General features: G+C 40.7%; 1 protein-coding gene across 1 annotated transcript in view; it reads right to left on the bottom strand.

Moving 5' to 3' along the window:
* The window catches only part of CACNA1D (calcium voltage-gated channel subunit alpha1 D), a 432,804-nt gene that overhangs the window by 132,188 nt on the left and 278,394 nt on the right, over window positions 1-22,222 (bottom strand). Inside the window, exons 10-19 of the mRNA XM_090022496.1 lie at window positions 17,663-17,750; window positions 16,666-16,692; window positions 12,199-12,359; window positions 10,998-11,223; window positions 10,649-10,856; window positions 8,512-8,632; window positions 7,316-7,430; window positions 6,535-6,604; window positions 3,965-4,034; window positions 101-245 (exon numbers count right to left, since the gene is read on the bottom strand). Coding sequence (XP_089878622.1) covers window positions 101-245; window positions 3,965-4,034; window positions 6,535-6,604; window positions 7,316-7,430; window positions 8,512-8,632; window positions 10,649-10,856; window positions 10,998-11,223; window positions 12,199-12,359; window positions 16,666-16,692; window positions 17,663-17,750 — 1,231 coding nt within the window. The remainder of the gene's footprint in view (window positions 1-100; window positions 246-3,964; window positions 4,035-6,534; window positions 6,605-7,315; window positions 7,431-8,511; window positions 8,633-10,648; window positions 10,857-10,997; window positions 11,224-12,198; window positions 12,360-16,665; window positions 16,693-17,662; window positions 17,751-22,222) is intronic.

Below are 22,222 nucleotides of genomic sequence, written 5' to 3'. Positions count from 1 at the left end.
CCTAATTAAGTCAATGGGATCCCTGCTCTTTACTTCCATGAGAGTGGACTGATTCCCCAGTGATGAAACCCCAGGCGCTATTTATGAAGGTGATATTTACGGATTGGTGCTGCTGAATATGAAAAAGGCACTCCCTTCAGGAATTGGTGTTATCTTCTCTTTCATGTTCAGTTCAGATATTCTTCGGGGCCGTGGACCAGCTGGTACCTCTGGTTCTTCTTCCTCCTCTTCCTCTTCTTCACCTACTTTAAATTAAACAATTTTTTTACTATAAAAAAACAAAGTTTTTGTTCATCACAGTATAAAGTTACTGCTTGTATTAGCATATACCTACACACAATAGAAGGTCTTAAAATCTATTAAGCAATATACAGACATTTCTATGATTATATTAGACAATTGCTTTAATTGCAGTCAGGGGACCCTGTTAAGAGATTTTTAAAGACAGCCATTTATATATCTCGATTATCTCCAATTGAAAGTCAGTGAAGGGATTCCAAGTTCTTGTCACATCTTCTTATAGTAAAGCTTTCCCATTGTAACCCCTGTCAAGTAATACCTAGTAACACCTGCCAATTCTGCTAACACTCCAGACTAAGATTTTGACCCTACAAATTGACCAGCTATAACCAATCATAATGTCTTGTTACTGAAGACACAAGCCCTTCTTAGGGCTCGAATTGACAGTACTGTCCGCAAACCTTGAAGAGGTTTCAACATCAAAAAAGAACTGACTGTAAATCTATTTAAGAAAGACGAGTGCGATGTCTTGGGCTTACAAGAGATGCACTGAGGGCCTCATAATAACTGTCTTTCAACATGTGAAATGACTATGGTGATTGAAAGACTACACAAGCAATTTGGAAGCACCATATTTGTTAAAACTGGAATGGTCATAATTTCTATAGCAAAGGCTGAAGAAAATAACAGTGAAATCCTGACTGTCGAACTCAACAGAATCAAAATCACTTCAGTCTACAAACCACTTCACATGAGTTTCACCTTTACAGATACACCAGGGATCACTCAAAATAAATCACAGTTGATCATTGGTGACTTTAACAGCCATAACAAGCAACGGGGCTACAAAGAGACCAATAAAGATAGCAAGGCAGTAGAAGCTTGGTCAGATGCCTACCAGATAAGTTTGTTCCATGACCAAGCTACCTAAATCATTCAACAGCGGCCGCTGGAAACAAGAATACAACTCAGACCTTATACTCACCAACAACACCATTGCTGGGCTAAGTAATAAAGCTAAGACCCTACCCCACATTCCTAGCAATTGACTAATTCAGATCAAAGCTTCAGTAATGCCTACAGCAGTGCCATTCTGCCAATGTTTCAACCTTAAAAAGACAAACTGGAAAGGCCTTTCAGAATACCTTGATGCCACAGTCAAAACCATCAAAACATTGCCTGAGAAAACTGACCAATCCATAAATTTGTGGAGAAATCTGCAAGAAAGAACATTCCATGGGGCTGCTGCCTCAATTACAACCCTGGCCTCACTCCACAACCACTGGCCTGTATGAAGTCTACAGTTGTTTTTGTAAACTCTACTGCTAGAGGCAAGAAACTCATGTTGGCCGTCACAGAAGAATACAGGAAATCTTTGCAGACAGACTGAGTCAACTGATATTATGCATAATAGTAAAAAGGCATGGGCGACAATACGTAAACTAAATGTCAAACCACAAAAGGTAGATCATAATGTTATTGTTAATCAAATTGTTCGCGAGATGCTTCTCAACAGAGAAAGCCCCCAAACCAAAACCAAACAAAAACCCCTCAGACTAGGAAGGTGCGAGTACCCCAAAGACCTGGGTTTTACAAGCCCCTTCTTAATGACAGAGCTGAATGCTGGTATTAACGCACTGAAGACTAGGAAAGCAGCCAGCCTTGACAACATACTTACCGAACAAATCCAGCAATTTGGACCATGGACTTCTGAATGGCTTCTCTAACTATAGAACTCACGTACAGTCAGTCAAAAAATTCCAAAGATATGGCAACAGGCTAGGTAGTGCACTTCTGAAGTCAGGAAAAGATCCATCTGACTCAAAGAGCTTCAGACCTATCTCTCTGCTATGCTACACATACAAATTATATGAATGACCTACTGAAACAGCTTGCCCCATACATGGGTAAAGACTTAATCCTTGAAAACAGCGGCTTTCACCCTGGAAAATCAACAATGAGGCCAGTTGTTCAATATAACTCATCTTATCGAAGCCGGTTTTGAAAGAGGCCAAATCACTGGAGCTACATCTGTAGACCTAATAGCTGCCTATGATACAGTTAACCACCAATGACTCCTCCACAAGACCCTGGAAATGACAAAAAATGTACACCCGACAAAGGTCATACAAACCCTGCTCAAAAACAGATGCTTTTTTGTCAAACTGGATGAGAAGTAAAGCATATGGAGGTGATAGATTAATGGCCTCCCCCAAGGAAGCATACTTGCACCACTGTTATATAACATCTATACAACTGACCAACTAATCGATTTAGAAACAAAATGTTCCATCTGTGTAAATGATATGTTCATAATAGCCCAAAATACTGGCTTTGACCATATTGAAAAGTCCCTAAGCAAGGAACTTATGGCCTAACCTCATACTACACTGAAAACTAACCCACTGAAAACACAAGTATGTGCCTTCTATCTGAAAAACCACAAGGCCAACCACCAGCTCAATATTACATGCTCTGGGATCGCACTTTCCCACTGTCCAAATCCAATTTACCTTGGAGTCACTCTCGATTGAACTCTCTCATGCAAAGAACACATCATGAAGACAAAAGCAAAGTTGAATATTTGGAACAACATTGTATATAAGTTCACCAGCTCGAAATGGGGAGCAAGCCCCTCAGCCATCCAAACCACTGCTCTGGCTCTCAGCTGCTCCTCTGCTGAGTGTGCGTGCCCTGTATGGGAGAGATCCATACACGCTAAGCACCTTGACCCTATATGATAGCTGCTGATGTATATCAGGATGCCTGAAGCCTATCAGCCTAAAGTGTGTACCTGCTGGCTGGCATCGCTCCACCTGACATCAGAAGTGCAGTGAGCAGCAGCATAGAATGATCAAGACAAACTGAAGATGAGAGAGACCCACTATACAACCATCCCACAGCACACAAATGCCAGAAGTCACACAGGAGTTGCCTCACCAGCACCCAATCTCTTGATGCCACACCCAGGGAGACAAAATTATAGATGTGAGGCCACTTAACAAGTTTTGTTGAGCTGTCGAGGGCTGCTTGGGTAGTCCAACCCCTTGACAGCTGGCACCAGAGGGGTGCAGCAGGGACAAGGGCTGAAGGGCCCAGTGACAGAAACAGATCAATTGGAGCTAGTCCCTTGGAGCCAGATCCGACACAGTGGACCAAGGCTAGAAGGACTAGCCAGATTAAAGGGCTGGAGGACAAGTAGGCTGAGGCCCCAGTACAGGGAACAACATCCGTGTAACACCTGCGAGGCATGGGGCATGGTAAAGGGGAGGTTTAGAGCCAAGCAATCAGCCCATAAGGCTTGAGGTGCCCCAAGAGGCACAGTACTAATGAGAGATCTGGCTGAGGGCTCAAGAACCAATGAGTTCTGGTGAGGTTCAGCAGACTGGAGCCACACAAAGGCCCAAGGGTAGCCTCCCAATTTATTTTACCAACAAGACATAGCAGGTGAGACAAGAGGGTGCCCTCAGGGCATCATTGGCATGGGCGCAGAGCCTCCAGGGGCATAAGAGTCACTCCTGGGGACACTGCCCCATGACATCCATATATGCTATCCAAATGGACTACAGAAAAAGCTCTAACATTGCATTACATTGGCTAATTTAACCAACTGTCTCAGAAGGTACAAACTTCATTGATTTTAAAGAAACTGTATCAGCACAGAGCAATGATATATTTGACGTATTTCAACAAATAGACATAAACATGTCTCTTGCCGGCATACCTGGTACATCACAGGGTGGATAAGGATCTTTATCTTCATCTTCTCCTTCTCCATATTCAGCAATTGTTACCTATGATAATGGCAGAGACATAGGTGCTGAGTACAGACAGTCAAAAAGCCAGAGGCTGAATCAATTCAGTCTTTGCAGGTTAATCTAAACTGCAGAGACTAAACTGAGAAACAACTACAAATACATTTATTTTTGATTCAGGAAATGCAGCCACATGCCTGTAGTGGCTTAGGCCAGAGGCCAGGGGGCACTAGAGCATGCCTCTCTGGCATGTAGCCAGCATGGGCAGTGTTCACCAGCTCGAAATGGGGAGCAAGCCCCTCAGCCATCCAAACCACTGCTCTGGTTGGGGAGGCAGGGACCCAGGCAAACTCTAGCTGGGGTCTGGCGCCAGAAAGGGAGGTTAAACTGGGGTCCCAGAGGCACCTGGAAGCAAGAAGAGGAAGTGATGAGCAAACCTGGTGAGTCCTGCTGTTGTAAGTCTGGACTGCAAATCCCAGAGACCTGGTGGCCGCCTATAAGTTCGTCGGGGGGCACAGAAGGGAATTGGTGAGTATTTATTCACCAAGGCGCCCCCGGGGGTTACAAGAAATAATGGCCACAAGCTAGAGGAGAGCAGATTTAGATTGGATATTAGGAGGAACTTCTTCACAGTTCGAGTGGCCAAGCTCTGGAACGGGCTCCCAAGGGAGGTGGTGCTCTCCCCTACCCTGGGGGTATTCAAGAGAAGGTTGGATGTGTATCTAGCTGGGGTAATGTAGGCCCAGCACTCTTTCCTGCTTATGCAGGGGGTCGGACTCGATGATCTATTGAGGTCCCTTCCGACCCTAGCATCTATGAATCTATGAATCTATGACCTCCCCAACCCTTCTCTGCTGTACCAGATCGCCCAGCCCAGGGCTGGAAAGCATGCCGGGATGCTGCTGGGAGACTGTGATTTAACTTGAACCAGGAAAGGGCCTGGGACAGAAGTTTCATAAACTGGTTTGATCCAAGTCAGTAAAGTCTGCTACTACATTCAACCGGGTTTATCTTAAACCAGTTTCAGCCATTTGGAAACTGATTTATGTGCCCTAAGCTTCTGTTCTGTTACAGGTTTATACCAGTTTCTGATGACTTGAACCAGTTCATGTATAACTTTTGTCCCTAGAGACATTACAGCTATGCATTTGGTTGAAGCAAATGTCAAACTGAAGCCAAGTATTCAGTGCCAAGGAAGTCAGGCATATGCTTACAGCTAGAGTGTTTCAAGATTCAGAGTGGCTCTTATGAGACTGGAAGTAGAGAAGGGAGACAGCTGATTTCTTAAAGTCTGTTTAAAATAACTTCATGTATTTTTATTGTGGTTATATACTTATGGATCTGTGGACTGAAACAGAGATAAAACCAACAGGCACCTGTAGAAATTGCATGGGGTGGTTAAATATTACTATATACTACCACAGTCCAGATGACTTTTAGCAGGAAATTCACAACGTGCCTAAGTTAATGCTGAAATGTGCCAAAGTTAACTTATTCCATGCTCTGAAACGCCTCACCCAGGGAGTTTGTAGGGGTTTGAGTGCTAGATGCTAGGAACTGTGAGCTTCTGTGTGGGCACATAAGGCCTTTGAGGGGCACTAAAACATCCTTAGATGAATGGCAGCTTCTGACAGAGATGTAGAGAGCTTCTTCAGGGCCTGGGCAGAGCAGACTTGGAGTAAAGTGACAAGAGCCAGAAACGTAATAGTAGGGTTTGTGCCCTGGGCAGCCATGGTGTCTGGCTGGTCCAGAACTCATGGGGGCAGAGGCAAGAGGACTCTAGAGTCCAAGTAGCTGTGGGCTCCAGCTGTGCAGGGGGTAGAGTCAGGGTTTCTCTAAGGTCCCAGCACGTAGAGAGAAAGGTGCCCTCCAGCCAAGAAGTTAAGCCTGTTGCAATGTGTCAATATAACCCCCTAATTCAGTGGCAGGGATGGATGCTTATAAGCACTTATCACCTTCTCCCATTATAAACAGTTGGAGCCAGTAGCTGTCAGAGTAGCAGCACAGCCACATCTGTTCTGGTACTCCCTTGCCCCCACTCTGGTGCCCCTCCTTAATCAGCACCTGGGGCTTGTGCCCCCTCACCTATCTCTAGTTATACTACTAGTTCCTGTATACCAGATATTGCATTGCTTCAGGTGTACAGGCTGAGCACAGAAAGTTTCCTTTCTCATCCAGGGGAAAAAACATCATGTAGACAACAATATGGAACTAAAAAAGAAATTCAATAGGAAAAAAACCCAAAACAGCGCTTTACCAGGAGAATAGCATCACTTTGACCCAGCTCCCCAACATCTCGCGGACTTCAGCAGCACCAAAAGCCCTGCTGATGCATGAGCTATACAGAAGCTGGGTGAGCCAGGTCAAACTGGGCATGTGCTGTGCTTGATGTGGGGGCACACTGAACTAAGTAAAGCTCCGTTTTGTTTTGTTTTTTCCCCATATGTGTAAGTACCCACAATGCATTTCTGAGCTGATTTAGTGGAAACAACAGAACCACTCTGTAACAAAATAAAAATATATCTAATAAAATAAACACCTTACTATCCTTGGACTTCTTCTGGTCACCTTCCGATTTGTCACCTTTTTTATTTTCCAGACTCTCTTTTCTACAAAAAACAAAAACAAATAAACCTGATCATGTAAAGACTGAAGGACTAGAAAAAGGAAGCTTTTTAATTGCTGCCACCCATTCTTCTGAGAGAAGAGATCATGCCTACAGAAATACAGGTACTCAGTTTGAAGTGGCATTTACAGAAGACATGACATATGAGCCACAAAATTAATAAAGCTTGTTTCATCACAATGTCCAGATCATTTCACAGATTTTCATTTTAAATATAAATCCAGAAGGTGATCCCTAAAAATATAATGCATTATCCTTAGCCCATTACTAATGGGTAAATTGTGCTCTTGGATACAATCCTATTGACTTCCACAGGGCTAACATGACTTTGTAGGGAGACATTTTCTTGCATATATAAGGCTTGTAGAACTGGCTCAAATGGGAGCTGCACACATACCTCTAGGGATACATACTTGTTCTAACTGCACAGTAAATCCTATTTTTCCCAGCATTTCAATATCAACTGGATTATGACCATCTTAAGTAACTTCATCTTTCCAATTTTTTGGCCAACTTCAAACTAAAATTACATCATCTTGGTATTAGTTTAAAGGGTATGGTATGCTCTTTCCTTTTTTCTAATTCTGAACTCTTTGTAGCTGTTTCCATGAATCAATATAAACTGTTTATGAATCAATACATTACAAAACAGGAGAATCCTGCACTCCCATCAAATGTGTTAGCATTCATTTACCTGGCATTCTTTTTCCTCTCCTTTTCTTCTGCTTCTTCTTTCTGAGCTGTATTCAGACTTTCAGCATCTGCCAAGTTATCCACAGCAATGGCCAAGAAGACATTTAGCAAGATATCTATTTCAAAACTGTTGTTAGGGCATTGTGCAGTACAACTTTGTGTTTAGTTTATTCCTTATTATTATGAAAAACAACAATGTGAGAGGCATGAAACTTATGCTTCCACGCTAAATCCAGAGATTTACAAACCAGATGTGTTGCTCATAACAGCATTTACTTTACTGGACCACATTAAACTCCAGTATAACTTAATAGTAGGCAACTGTGTTGTATTAATGATACATAAGATCCACTGATTCTACTGCAATAAAATATGAAGCACACTACTTTAAAAAAAAAACTAGACATCTCTTAAAAGTGAATTTAAAAAAATAAATAAATGTTTACATTGGCCTGGATAAGTTTCAAACCTTACATGCTGTCATTCAGATACTAGTTCAAGTACTTTTAAAAGTGAATTCTTACACTTCAGTATTTACTTTATGTGCTGCATTTCAGGCCAAGTCCAGTACTTCACATTGTAACAGTGAAGTATAAATTTCAATAGAAATACCATAAATGTATAATGTAAGGAATCTAATATTTGGTCCTGTTTATTGGCTCTTAGTTTCAGGAACTAACTAGCCACCTGGCTGAGCTGTAACTTAGTGAACAAAACAGTTTGCTCGCTGAGGACAAAAATGGGTCCTAGGAAGGTAAACCCTTTTGTGGCACTAGTCTCAAACAGCTCCACATTCCTAGGAATCAATTCCAGATGGTTGGGGCTCACTAATAGGACATACATGCCTCAATACTACAAGAGAAAAGAAGGGATGAAAAATCACTGGTATGGAGAACCAGATATTTCCATGTATCTTGGAAGGGAGAGTAACCAACATAAAATTACTATGCAGAACAAGATTGCTTTCCCATCAGGGGTGGGGGGAGAGGGGAATTCTGGTTCTTTTTAGTGTGGTTTACCAAGTCTGTAATATCCGGAATGAACATGCTGGGTCTCAGAAATTACATCCATTATACAAAAATCATGTATATGCCCTAAGTGTCATCATAATTCAGTCCCCCTTAATCTCTAGCCCATGGTTGTGGTCAAAAGCTGTTGCACTGAATGCCAATGTCACTTGGCAAAGTGAAAGGATACAGTTACCGCAAATGAAGAGGATAATGAAGTATATGCAGACTATCATGCCTGATGATGATGGACCACCATAAGCCATAATGCCATCATACATAACAGCATTCCAGTCTTCACCAGTTAGAATCTACAAAGCAAATACATTATTTGTAACTAGTGACTAGTAAAAGGGGATTCTGAATGCTCCATCCACAACATATTTAGCATTTTATTTTTATACAAAATAATTAACTGACCTTTTTACTTGGGAGGGTTGATGTGTTATAATAGCATGCTTATTATTATTACCGGAAGCTCAGGTTTATATCTACCAATTTTTATTTATATTAAACACTGATGCCAGTGAACTGCATTTCTAAAGACCTAATATGGCTTACAAGTATAAGCTTAGGTACACATTTTTAAGAATCTTAGCCACAAACTGTTTCCCAAAAGGTACATAACATCATGTACATATATACTTTGGGCAAGATTTAGAATCTGTTCGAATTGTGTAGAAGTCCTGAAAAAAACATCATGGTGATGTTCTCTATGGCTAAGTACAGACAGTCAAAAAGTCCAAGGCTGAATTGATTCAGTCTTCACAAGTTAGTTTAAGCTGCGTAGATTGAACTGAGAAAGAAGTGAACTGACATTCACTTTTGATTCCAGAAATGCAGCCACAAGGCTACAGTGACCCAGGGCAGTAGCTGGGGGGTGCTAGAGCATGCCTCTCTGCTCTGCTAGAGCAAACAGATTGGGATACCCCACCCAACGTGTGAAGGGGAGTTTGCAAGGTATCCTGGGATGCTGCGGGACAGTGAGTTAATTTGAACCTGGAGGGGATCTGGGACAGAAGTTCAGTAAAACAATTTAACCTAAATCAGATACATCTGATACTACATCCATGCAGGTTTATCTTAAACCGGTTTCAGCTATTTTGAAACTGATTTACGTGCACTGAACTTCTGTTGTGTTACAGACTTGAACTAGTTTCTGATCACTTATACCAGTTTATGTGTAATTTCTGTCCCTAGCCTATGGATAAGTGCAAGAAAGTCACACACATGAATGCCAACAGTCAATCTCCTGACTCTGTGTTCAGGTTCCTAAATTGTCTAGTTTTTAGAGATGCTGGGAATCCAGCAGCAAACTTTGGAGCTTGGAATGAAAATGAGGAGATCTGAGCACCTCTGTAAATCAGACTACTTACTTTATACAGACAAATATGAAAGTGAATGGAGACATTTTAGGCAACAAAGTTTTAAAATGTTGAACTAATTTTTTAAAGGGACCCTTCTGGGTTAGAAAAGATCAAAATATTTTTAGGAAATTTAAGATTAATGGAAATGTTTCCAATCTGAATTTTTTGATATTTAAATTCAGCAGAAAGAGTTATTTGGTTTACTTCAAGCAGTCATCACAGAGCTTCAATGAGGCAACAGGATTCTGACAGAAAACTTACTGACCAACTCCTAAGATTCCCTTCTGGTAGCACAAACTAAATGTTCCAGTACGGAGCTAATACCTCCAAGCCTGAATGTAAAAATGACTAGAAATTAAACTAAAACTGTCTAGCCTAATTTCAGTGCTCCAGCTGAGACAAATTAAAAAATAGAGAAAAGAGTAATTTACATTCTAAAAATCTGTTAGAAGTAACAAATATATATGTGTTAAATTGTATAGAGTTGTTAACCTGACAGTGTTCCTGTAAAGAAATCCAGCTTATTGTGATATTAAGTGATACGATTCACTTAAGTAGGTAATCTGAACATGTTTCTCAATTTATCCAGACAATAAAATTTAAGTAGCTAAATTTCAGAAATACACACATCTATCGTAAAACAATTAATGAACTTACAGGGAAAACATTAATTAAAATAAAATAACTTCCAACTTTATAACTAGTCATGCTTTTGATGGACAAAGAAGAATTAATGAAGTAACATGAAAGCTATGTTGCATAGATCGATCAAATAAGATATGAAACAAATGGCACAAATGGTGTAAAGTTACTAGAGTACTGAATTTAACGAGCAAAATGTTACTTAAAGTAAATAGAATAGATAGCATTTGTGATTTTTTTTGTAGGAGACAAGTTCACTTAAACAGCTTTGTTGTTTATCAAACGTAAAATGTTTTATAGGGGTGAAAAAAAGGTTACCTGGAATACAGTTAAAAGAGCTTGTGGAAAATTATCGAAGGTGCTCCGTTTTGTTTGAGTTTCATCAAAATTAAATTTGCCTCCAAACAGTTGCATTCCAAGCAATGAGAAGATTATGATGAAGAGGAAAAGCAGAAGCAACAGTGAAGCAATGGACTTCATTGAGTTTAACAAGGATGCTACCAAGTTGCTCAGGGATGTCCAGTGCCTATAAATTAAAATGCGTGTGTTAACACAAAAAAACTGTAAAAGAACAGTGCGTGATGAAATATTACAAAAGAGTTGCTGATCCACCACACAAGTACCCATCAAATTAGTAGCAAGAAAATGAGATAATCTTTAGTCTTACCTTGTTACTTTAAAAATACGTAGAAGACGGACACAGCGAAACACTGAGATTCCAAGAGGTGACATAATTTCCAACTCCACCAATATGGTTTCAACAATGCCACCACAAACAACGAAGCAATCAAAACGATTAAAGAGGGATACAAAATAGGCCTGTAGGCCCAAGCTGTACATTTTTACTAACATTTCACAGGTGAATAAAGCCAGAAGAACTTTGTTGGCAATATCTGGAATAAAACATTAAGAAAATGATATTTTAAATATTTCTCATTTATTTGACATACTTCATTTTTCACTTAGTTTATTGATATTCTATGCTAGATTGCAGCCTTTCAGTATAGAGGGAAATAAACACCACTTCCTTTACTTATAACACCATTTTTTCTCCACTTAGCAAGAGGCACGTAACTCTCTCCTTTCATCTCTAAATTTTACATTATTCCATCTTTTTGTGCTTTTTATCTTGATGATGGCTTGAACAGGGTAGCAAATCTAAAATTTAATGGCATCACTGTTTAAAAATTTGACATTGTAGTTTTGCCTCTGTACTGTGGAAATATGAGCTATTTGATCATTTCCTATATCATCTCTTTAACCTGGATGTTCTTAAAAGATAACAAATAAACTACCACATTTGCTTGAATATGTGATAACTGTGCTTATAAGATGACCCACCAAATAAACAGATTCTATATGTGGAAAATTCATAATTTTGATATAATTTGCCAGGTGCAGAATCTAATTATTGGAGGTTTGCCTTAGGTTTGTCCTCCTCCCACTGCTACAATAGGGAAAATAAATCTGGAGGGCCAGGTAGTGCCTTTGCTCCCCCCCCAACTTCTTCCTCTGCAACCTCTCCCCCTTCCTTAGTCAGACCCCACCCTCCCTGAGCACATGGACATGAAGAACAAATTTGAAAAACCTGACCTTGAAATAAACATACCTTTAGTAATTTGCATATAGTACCCATAGACTTAGTTCACCCAAAATTGATGCATTTTACCTTTTTTTCATACTAAACAATGTATTTGTGTTTTTGTTGTATGCAAATGTATGACAAGGACCACATGGTGATTGGGGGAATAAAAAAACGCTTTCTTGTATTTGAGTAAATGTGGTACAAAAAGGGTAAGTGCAAACATAGCCAATGGGAGTTTTCAGTTATCTGTAATCAAAACAGGAAAAATGGTCTTTGATTGTACCTTGGATCTGGGTCAACCAGTTAGGTTGATTATAATGCTCTGATGAGATAGTCAATGTGTTTAGAAAGACTAAGACAATAACCAGCCAATAAAATGAGACAGATTTTACTGCAGCTCTACATCTTCTTCGATTGAATCGGTTCCAGCGACGCCAGCGTCGACTAAAAATTGAAATAAGAAAATTCTGTGTTATACTACAGAAAAATATTACAGCATTTGTGCTTGAATAAGATTTCTATTTGGTGGGAGATCTGAAGGCATATGACTATGTTTGTGAACACATGAGAAGCCATGAAAGAAATATAACGTAGACAGTAGCAGCACCAGAATGATGGTATTTGTCCTACCTAACCCAATATCCCAGTGCCTAGGACACTCACTTTACATCATGGCATTTCAAGATATAAACAGGGGCCCAAGCATATTTAATCTGAGGTAAAGGTGACCCTAAGAGGCAGCTTCAGAGCAATATACAGACAAGGTTTACTGAAAAAATCAGCAATACTACAACATTAAAACACATCATCTCTAATTTTGAGTTCAACTAAGGCAGGTAGAATCATGCTCTGGCAAGGCTGCTAGCCTGGCACTCATGAGTTCTGGGTATTCTGCTAAGTGTCAGACCTCCTCTGAAATCATGGACAAGCCACTTAAATTTTCCCTGCCTCACTTACCTTTGGTGGGAGAGGCAGAGAAATAGAGTAGATATATGAAGAATATGATTTTTATGAAGCACTTAGATATTATAATAATGGTACCAAATGGTACCAAGTGACAAACAAAAACCACAGGTGTAGATCGGGCCTTCAATGGGCTGTACACATGCTGTGATCACTCTGTCCCCCAACACTCTTCCCTTCTCAGGAAGGAATGGGGCCCAGATCAGGCACCATCTCGGCCACCTGAATGGAAATAAACATACCCAGCCAGCCAGCAGGCCCTATAAACCCATCAGGCCTCCCTGAACATGTGCTTCCAAAAAGCAACACATAGAAGCGCCCTTGGCATTGCTGTTTAGTGGTGACTAAGGCAGAGACGAAGGTTCTCTCACTTTATTGTTAGGCTCCTTTTGAACTTAGCATTGTGTTTTTTGGGGAAAAGGGAGAAATTTAGTGTGTTTTATGTGTTGGAAGGGTATAGGAAATGGGCTGCAGGTTTGGAAGGGACCTTGGGAGGTAGTGGGGGGGAATTTCACCCTGGCGTAAGGCAGCATGAAAGGGGTGCTTGTGTGTGGAGTGGAGGGAGTAGAGTGAGGTTTCTTGCATCAAGATATTAGTGATAGCTCAGAAGCATGTTTGGGATTGGCAAAAGAGTTGCATGCTGGGGGTGGGGCTCAGCAGGGAAGTGGTGGTTAGTGGAGGAAAGAGTTGGAGTTCTCTGGTTTGGGGGTATTGTTTGTTTATTGCAAACTGCTCTGAGTCTTTTGGATAGAGCAAGAAAGAAATCTAACAAATAAATAAGTAAGCAAACATGTGGGATAGCAAATCTCAGCCTCCTGCACCAAGGGCTTAAAATCCGTGCAAGATTAATATCAGTGGGATCTGGAAACAGCTTCAAAATAAAAAAAATATGAATTTCAGTTTGTGAATCTGGACCTTCTCCATTATGATGTAATGCTTTTTAAAACTGAAATTTACAGGGGGTTGCTACTTTTCATTCTAAAAAATTCTATTTTTATTTATATTCTATGATACCTAAATTGCTACAAATAATTAGTTAAAAATAGCCTCTGTACTTATCATGTACACAGTAAAAGCCTCATTATCCAGCACTTAATTAACCAGCACACTCTATTAACTGGCATGCCGGACAACATCGGTCAATGCAGCGAAAGTGAAACCAGAAGTGGGACTTCCGGTTTCACTGAGTCCCACTTTGGGCCATGGCCCAGGGCAAAGCAGCCTCCATGGGGCCCCGCTCCTTGTCCCCTGGCACACTGACGCCAGGAAAGTGGTGAGAGGGGCAGTGCAGTGCCCATCCCCTGGCACACTGATGCACTAGATGTGGCGGAAGGGGTGTCTTTGTCCAACCAGGCAAAGACGCCTCAGATAACTAGATTATTTGGTTACCTGGCACCCCCATACCCTATGGGTGCCAGATAACAGAGCTTTTGCTGTCTATTGGAAAAGTTCTAATAGGCCTCAAGTAGAAAATCCAGTATATAACGGTTAATAAAAATAAATAGTCTTGGCAAAACACTCAAGCAGTGATTGAATTCCCTTCAGTCACCTTAAACTGGTGTTAATCATTATGGAAAATAGTATTAGTGCATTATGAAAATGTTTCATAGCCTATACCTAATAATAATCATATGAAGAAAAATCCCTTGCACTAAACTAACTTGATACTGTGAATGTTCTTGGCTTGCTAACTTCCTGCTAAACTGCATTATGTTCTTAACAATCATACTTGTACAATATAACCCAAACTTACATAACAGAAGTCAGTAAAAGGAGATGCCCCTAGAGCCTGACTGTGGCTTCATCTAGATGACGCTAACTGTGCAGTTGTTACTGTACAGTTATTTAGTACTTGTATATACAAGTAGTAAATGATACAAGTACTAAATGACTGTGGAGTAACCAGTAGGCCTGTGTGAAGAGGGAAGTATTTGATTTGGATTTGAATCTGGCAGATTCAGAGGACAGTGATTCAATTCAGAGATTTGGAGGATGCGGGTATGGCAGCACTGGGAGTAGGGGCTATGGCCCGCTGCCACTTGCCCAGCAGCATCTCATGTAGACTCAACCTGCTTGTGGGAGTTGGCAGCACTCACAGAGATAGTCCACTGAACACAACGAAAAGACTTCTGTTGACTTCAGTGACCTTTAATCAGGCCTAAACTCTTACATATTGAGGGTTTTAAAACCAATGACAGAATGGTATAGCTAAATCCCTGTGACAGTCTTTGAAAATACAGTCCAAGGGGTGTGCAATTTTAGGCTCCACATGTAAAGTCATTTACATTTTTCAGTGTTTGCACAATTTTTGTTGCTATAGTTTAAATAAGCCTTCAGCTTTCAAACAGTCTCACAGGAAGATAATAGCTGATATTTATCATCTTTGTTAAAATCTTCAGAACTACATGCATACATGCACGTACATCTACACACATACACAAAGAAACAGAATAAAGAAAAAGGGGGCATGACATTGAAATGTGATGCTCCGTTATATAGTATCGTCATGTAAAAACAATTTTTGCACCATTTTCTCTCATTTTGCAGCAAAAGAAATTCTAATATTGTATTTTTTTATTATACTGGATTTTTGTATACAAGCATCAAATGTAGGGTTTTTTTATCTGAAGTGAATCCATATATTGTACATATTCTTAATTACATGAAATGTTCCTGTTTTGAAATTATAAAGCCATGTTTCTTAGCGTTAATAACAGCTCTAAAGAAATATTAAACTCTTAGGGGATGCTTAATTGATATAATTTGCTACAGCTAGCCAAACTATAAAATGAGCTCTTTTGCACACAAATAATTTAACTTTTCATCTGTTCTATTTATGAAAAAATGATGGCTTTTACAAAAACTAATCCATAAGCAAGCCACAATTTGCATAGTCTACAGCTCTTCATTAATATAACTTTGGCTTCATAAGCACATTGAATAGGAGGGGTGACAAGACAGAATCCTACCAGCCAACACAGGAGTAAACCTTTACAGCAATTACCATCTTGAGCCTGTTGCTTAAAAAAACAAAACAATAGGGTCTATCCACATGTGCAAATCAGCAAAATCTCTTAGCCCCTTGCTTCAAAAAGAATACTCCAGTGCTGTCAGTAAAATTATGCAACAAAACCCAAAGCTAAAACTAGTTTCAGTAGGTCAAAAAGCCTGAACAAATCCACATGCTTTTTTGTTAGAACCTTAATTATCTTCTTGATTACCTCTGTTGTTCAGTGAATAATCTGTGTAAAGAATATTAAGGCTGTGGATTGTTTGCAGACTGGTTAAGAATATATTTACTATCCACAATTCAATACATGTGCTACATGATTTGTCTCGTCATTGTTTTTGTTTAATGACTGAACTAGGCTTTATAAGACTACATTTTCTGTTTGCAAATTTTATTTTTGGATGATGGAAACAAAGTCAAATAAAGAAACATTTTTTCAAGGACTGCAACAGAACATCCACCATGAACACACTCAGAATAGTACATATTCTTGCTTCTACTCACACCTCTTCCTTTCTGCAATCATTCTTGTAAATAAAAACTCATTTACCCGAATGTTTGACTGAGTGACAGAAAGCCACCACTACCAGTGAAATGAATCTGGGAGTTTTATTCCGAAGAATGTTTGTGAACACATTTCTACTGTATTCATCAACCTCTCAGTAACATTTTCACCCACCCAAATGAAAAACAGTAAATAATGATCACGTGTTGTCATCATGATGTATGGACCATCACAACAAAAAAAGCACTGGAAAACGAAAGGGAAATACTGACCTGAACTTGGATTTTGAGATAGTCTGACTAAAAGAAAAGGAAAACATTTTTAAAAAACAGACAGAAAAAATAATTTACACAATTCCTTCTCTTTAGTGTGATATAAAGGAAAATCAAAATACTGGAATTACTCAAAGTTTGTGCACAAAAATAAAATTTCAACATAAGGCTTCATGAATGCTGAAACACTACTGCTATTGTGTCATTGTTGTTTACTGATCCTTTTGCAAAATCCTCTATGACTATAGGAATTTTACATGAGAAAAAAAGAATCTCTTCAAATTAAGTCTTGACTCTGTAGGCTAGAAAATGTACATTTTGTGTAACCTAGTATGGAAGCTGCTTCAAAGTATGAGCACTACAATAATGAATAGTGAAACATGCTGTGTATAAAATGATACCACGTTTGTTTTACTACTGTATATTTTAGAGAACAAGTATTCACCAAGAAACAAGTTCTGGATATGCTTTGGAAACCTTCTGGAAGAATGAATAAATGCAATAAATTAAAGTCATTTTCACAATTATTATGATTAGGTTTTGTCTACCAAAAGGTGCAGTATTCAAAAAACAGCTAGAGAATGCTTTACTATTACCCAGTTTATGAAATAAGGATACTCTGTATCATGCTTCAACTACTGGAAGACACTAATCTTCATTGCAATTCTTAAGTTACTTCTCCCCTCTTTTTTTAGTGTTTTGAGGAAATAATTATAAACCCTTAAATCTGTGCAAATCTAAGGTTCAAATGAATAATCATTAATGAAATATAACTGTATTTACTGTGACTTCAGACTTTCACTATGCTCCAATTTTGTTCAGATAACATGACTTGGATTTTACATTAAGTGACTAAAAGCCAAAAACATTATTCATTAAACAAACCTTGAGTATTTCAAAGAGATAAAGTAGAGAAGAGAAAAGGCAGTAGAGAAAACAGGCTCTTTTCAGTTCTAGGACATTGGAAATACTTGCACATGTATCTTTGTATACTCACCACAGCTTTCCACAGCATATGGGGTTCTCTCCTTCTCCACTGACATTCTCTGTGTTCACAGACTCAGTTTCACTAGTAGGCATACTTGCTGTTATGAGATATTATAATAAGTGTTAGATATGCAGCCAAAGCCATTCAGTTACACATGATCTATTTTTATTTCTTGTTAAAAAAACACCTCTACTTTTTTCAGGTTTACCAAGTTCTACTGAAAAAGCTGAAGAATAGCAGCAGGAAGTTATGATGTGCCAAAATTTTCATTATCCCTCTTTTGATGTCAAAGGTAAATGCACAGGATACCATAATGTACTAAGGTTCCCTCTGCAATTTTAGCAATTAAACATTACTATGGAAATGTACAGTAACACACAGTGACGAGTAGTTTCATCTAGAAGATGCTATCCTGAAAAAAGGAATACACCCGACCTAGCTTCTGCAATTTCTTTTGTATGATGTATTCCAGCCTCACCTTTGAGGTGATTTTGGAGCCATACGTACCAGAAGAAAGGTCATGTAAAGGGCCAGAAAACATGCTTAAACAATTCCCAGAACTGCAATGAAGGTCCTTTCTTCAAGAGAAGTTATCAGACTCTGATACGTCTACCACAAGTGAGCACCCTTTATCTTTATTTTCAAATTTAAAAAATGTAAAACATCAAGGCAAAGAACTAGGAAATAATTCCATCTGAGAGTATAAGGAAATAAAAAACATGGAGAACAGTCCAATGGGTAGTAAGAAGAGTTAAGCGGACTTCCAATAACAAAAGGGACTGCTGAGTTTGTTATGTCAGTGACTTCTGCGCATATAGTGAAATAATTAACAACAGCTAGCTATTGCAGCTAATGGTTTGTTAGGCAAAAACATCAGCATGTTGATCATGGCCACTGATCTCCAACTTAGTAGAGGAAGGACATGCCTGCATGTATCAAAAGAAGTTGGAGAAGCAGAAACAAGGATATTTATCAGTAGTTCCTAGGCCTGAATGGTATTTCTTCAGCTGGTCAAGCTAGCCATTCTTGTTCTTAGCACACAGAACATGAAAGTTTATTCTTGACAACTTGATTTTCATAAATAGGGACAGCATCTACATTGGAAGACAAGAGAATGCTGAAGCCACGTTGAAGTTACTGTAGAATGGCAAGAGCGACTGTCATGTAGATTTCAGCAAATATTTCTAGAAACATTGTGGACAGTTTGTTTTTGACATTTACTCCTCAAACTGGTGATTCTAACTAAATGCTTTTTTAAGAAAGTACCTTTTTGTGATTTTTTTTTCTACTTGTGACCAGAGCTAGATGAAAGGCTTGGAAGAGAGAAGGACCAGATTCCCATTTGTACCAAGGCTCCTGTCCAACCCTCTGACAAAGTTATAAGCCCCTAACCGGGTATGAGAGTTGGGTACTTTATTTGTCCAGAGATCACATACAGAATTGGTAGTGACATTATAAGCTCCTCCACCTTACTGTCTTTCTAAATTGCCTTAGTCTCAGCTTAGCAAGACCCACCTCCAAGTGGTAAATGGTAGCTCTACTTTGCAGATCCATTCAGATCTAGATTTAATGATGAGACTACCAGCTCTATAAGGAGCCAGATCCCCTGTAAGCATTAGCAACAGCTTAGGATTTGGCTCTTCACACATGACATATACTTACATGGAATGCCACCCTACCTCATTGTAGCATTACAGAGAAAATAAACAAGATCCAAAATATTCATGCAGTTGTTAAGAAAAAAAGAAGAGAGCCCAGTCAGTAAGCACTGCAAACTCTTCTTTCACACAGTCGCTTTGTTTCAGATTGTTTTTTTAAATTAATGTAATCAATATATTTCTCCTTATTTTAAAACATATATATGCCTAATAAATGCATGCATAGGCCTCATTTACAAAATCATGTCACTCTGTATAAATCAGACATGGCATTAGAAAAATGACAAATCAATATGGTAAGTCTTGGATGAAAATTACAGTCTACAATTATAAAACAGATCTAAAGTGATATTATTTTAATGTTCAACACTAAAGCAAATAAGTAGAAATGATTTCCCAGGCAAAATTCCACTGTAGAATAGATCAGTGTTTAGTCTGGAAAAATCTATATTGAAGACTGACACTTCCTACAAAGTTTAAGGGGAAAAAATGTTAAACCTCTTTAGGATATTGTTTCACGGCTTCAGATGAAAAAATTGCCAAGTTTCCTATCCTTGGTAAGTACTGAAATATTTCAGTTGTGCTGTATGACTTTGTAGATAAAAACAATTTTTTATCCATGGGGAAAGAAAAAAACCCAAACCATTAAGCTTCTGTGACATGAGCTGATATTCTTGACTAATATTGAATATTAATATTCTCCCAACCAGGGAGAAGAGCTCGACCAGGAATTCTTAGGTCAGCTCACAGAGGCAGTGAGGGCTAAGGATGTGGTCATCATGGGGGACCTGAACTTCCCAGACATCTGCTGGGAAGAGCAGTCAGCCAAGTCTGATCGCTCACGTCGGTTCTTAGCCAGAGTGCAGGACCTCCATCTAACCCAGGAGGTGCACAGCCCCACCAGGGGAGACGCCTTGTTGGACCTGGTGCTGGCCACGGGTGACGACCTGGTGAGGGGCCTGCGGGTGATGGGCCACCTGGGAGACAGTGATCATCGCTTGCTGGAATTCACCATCCAGTGTAAGGTGGCAAAGGGCTGCAGCAAGGCAACAGCCCTAGACTTTAGGAGGGCTGACTTCAACAAGCTAAGGAGGATCGTTGGGGAAGCGCTGAGGACCCAGAGGGGAAGGGAGCCAGATGTCCAAGGTGAGTGGTTGCTCCTTAAGGAGACGATCCTCCATGCCCAAAGGGAGGTAATCCCAACAAGAGTCAAAGGGAGCAGGAGGGCACATAAACCCCCATGGCTCACTAGGAGCATCCGGGAATGTCTCCTTGCTAAAAGGGAGGCATACACCCAATGGAGGGATGGGGTCATCACCAAGAAGGACTATGTTACAGTCGCCCGAGGATGTAGGGGGGCAGTCAGGAAGGCCAAGGCAGAGATGGAGATAGGACTAGCTTCCCGGATTAAGGACAATAAGAAGTCCTTCTTCAAATACATAGGGGGTAAAAAGAGGGTCCCGGGTAATGTGGGGCCCCTGCAGGACACGATGGGCAACTTAGTCGTCACGCCAGATGACAAAGCTAACATATTTAACGATTTCTTTGCCTCTGTCTTCCTAAGTAGGGACCAGTTCAGCCACCTCCCTGCTGGGCCCCCCTCGGGCCCCGGGAGAGACACGCCTGGGCCAGGGGTTAGCGAGGAGTTAGTTAGGGTACTTCTGGAGAGGCTGGACGTGTTCAAGTCCACTGGTCCGGACGATCTTCACCCTAGGGTTCTACAGGAACTGGCCGAGGTCATTGCGGGACCCCTGGCGCGGCTCTATGAGCACTCGTGGTGCTCTGGTGAGGTGCCGGAGGACTGGAAGAGGGCCAATGTGGTCCCTATCTTCAAAAAGGGAAAAAAAGAGGACCCGGGAAATTACAGGCCAGTTAGTCTTACCTCAATCCCGGGTAAGCTCTTTGAAAAAATTATCCTGGCACACATCCAGGAGGGCCTTGCGGGGGAATGCATGCTCAGGGGCAACCAACATGGGTTCATCAGTGGCAGGTCTTGTCAGACCAACCTGGTGGCCTTTTACGATCAGGTCACCAAATCATTAGACGCAGGGGTTGCTGTGGATGTAGTCTTTCTGGACTTCCAGAAGGCTTTCGACACTGTCTCTCACCCTGTCCTCATCAAAAAGCTGGGAGACTGTGGTGTCGATGCCCACACGGTCAAATGGGTCGCCAACTGGTTGGAGGGCCGCACCCAGAGGGTGGTAGTGGATGGGTTCTTCTCGACCTGGAAGGACGTGGGCAGTGGGGTTCCGCAGGGCTCGGTTCTCGGGCCCGCACTGTTCAACATCTTCATCAGTGACTTGGATGAGGGGGTAGAAAGCACCCTGTTCAAGTTTGCTGATGACACTAAGATGTGGGGGGATGTGGGTGCACTGGAAGGGTGCAATAGGCTACAAGCTGACCTTGACAGGTTGCAATGGTGGGTGGATGAGAATAGGATGGGGTTTAACACTGATAAGTGCAAGGTGTTGCACATGGGGAGGAAGAACCGGCACCACACTTACAGGTTGGGGAACTCCCCTCTTGCCAGCACGGAGATGGAAAAGGATCTTGGAGTCGTCATTGACTCCACGATGAACATGGGCCGGCAGTGTGGGGAGGCAGTCAAGAAGGCCAACCGCACCTTGGCATGCATCCACAGATGCATCTCGAGCAGGTCCAGGGAGGTGATCCTCCCCCTCTATACGGCACTGGTCAGGCCGCAGCTGGAGTACTGCGTCCAGTTCTGGGTGCCACACTTCAAGAGGGACGTGGACGATATGGAAAGAGTCCAGAAGAGGGCCACTCATATGATCAGGGGTCAGCAGGGCAAGCCTTATGAGGAGAGGCTACGGGACCTGAACCTGTTTAGCCTCCACAAGAGAAGGTTAAGGGGGGACCTTGTGGCCTGCTACAAACTGGTCAGGGGGGA

The sequence above is a fragment of the Crocodylus siamensis genome, chromosome 11 (assembly GCF_052110815.1).
Source record: "Crocodylus siamensis isolate JL-2025a chromosome 11, ASM5211081v1, whole genome shotgun sequence".
In the NCBI taxonomy this organism is placed as follows: domain Eukaryota; kingdom Metazoa; phylum Chordata; order Crocodylia; family Crocodylidae; genus Crocodylus; species Crocodylus siamensis.
This window is presented reverse-complemented; position numbering and strand designations above follow the sequence as displayed.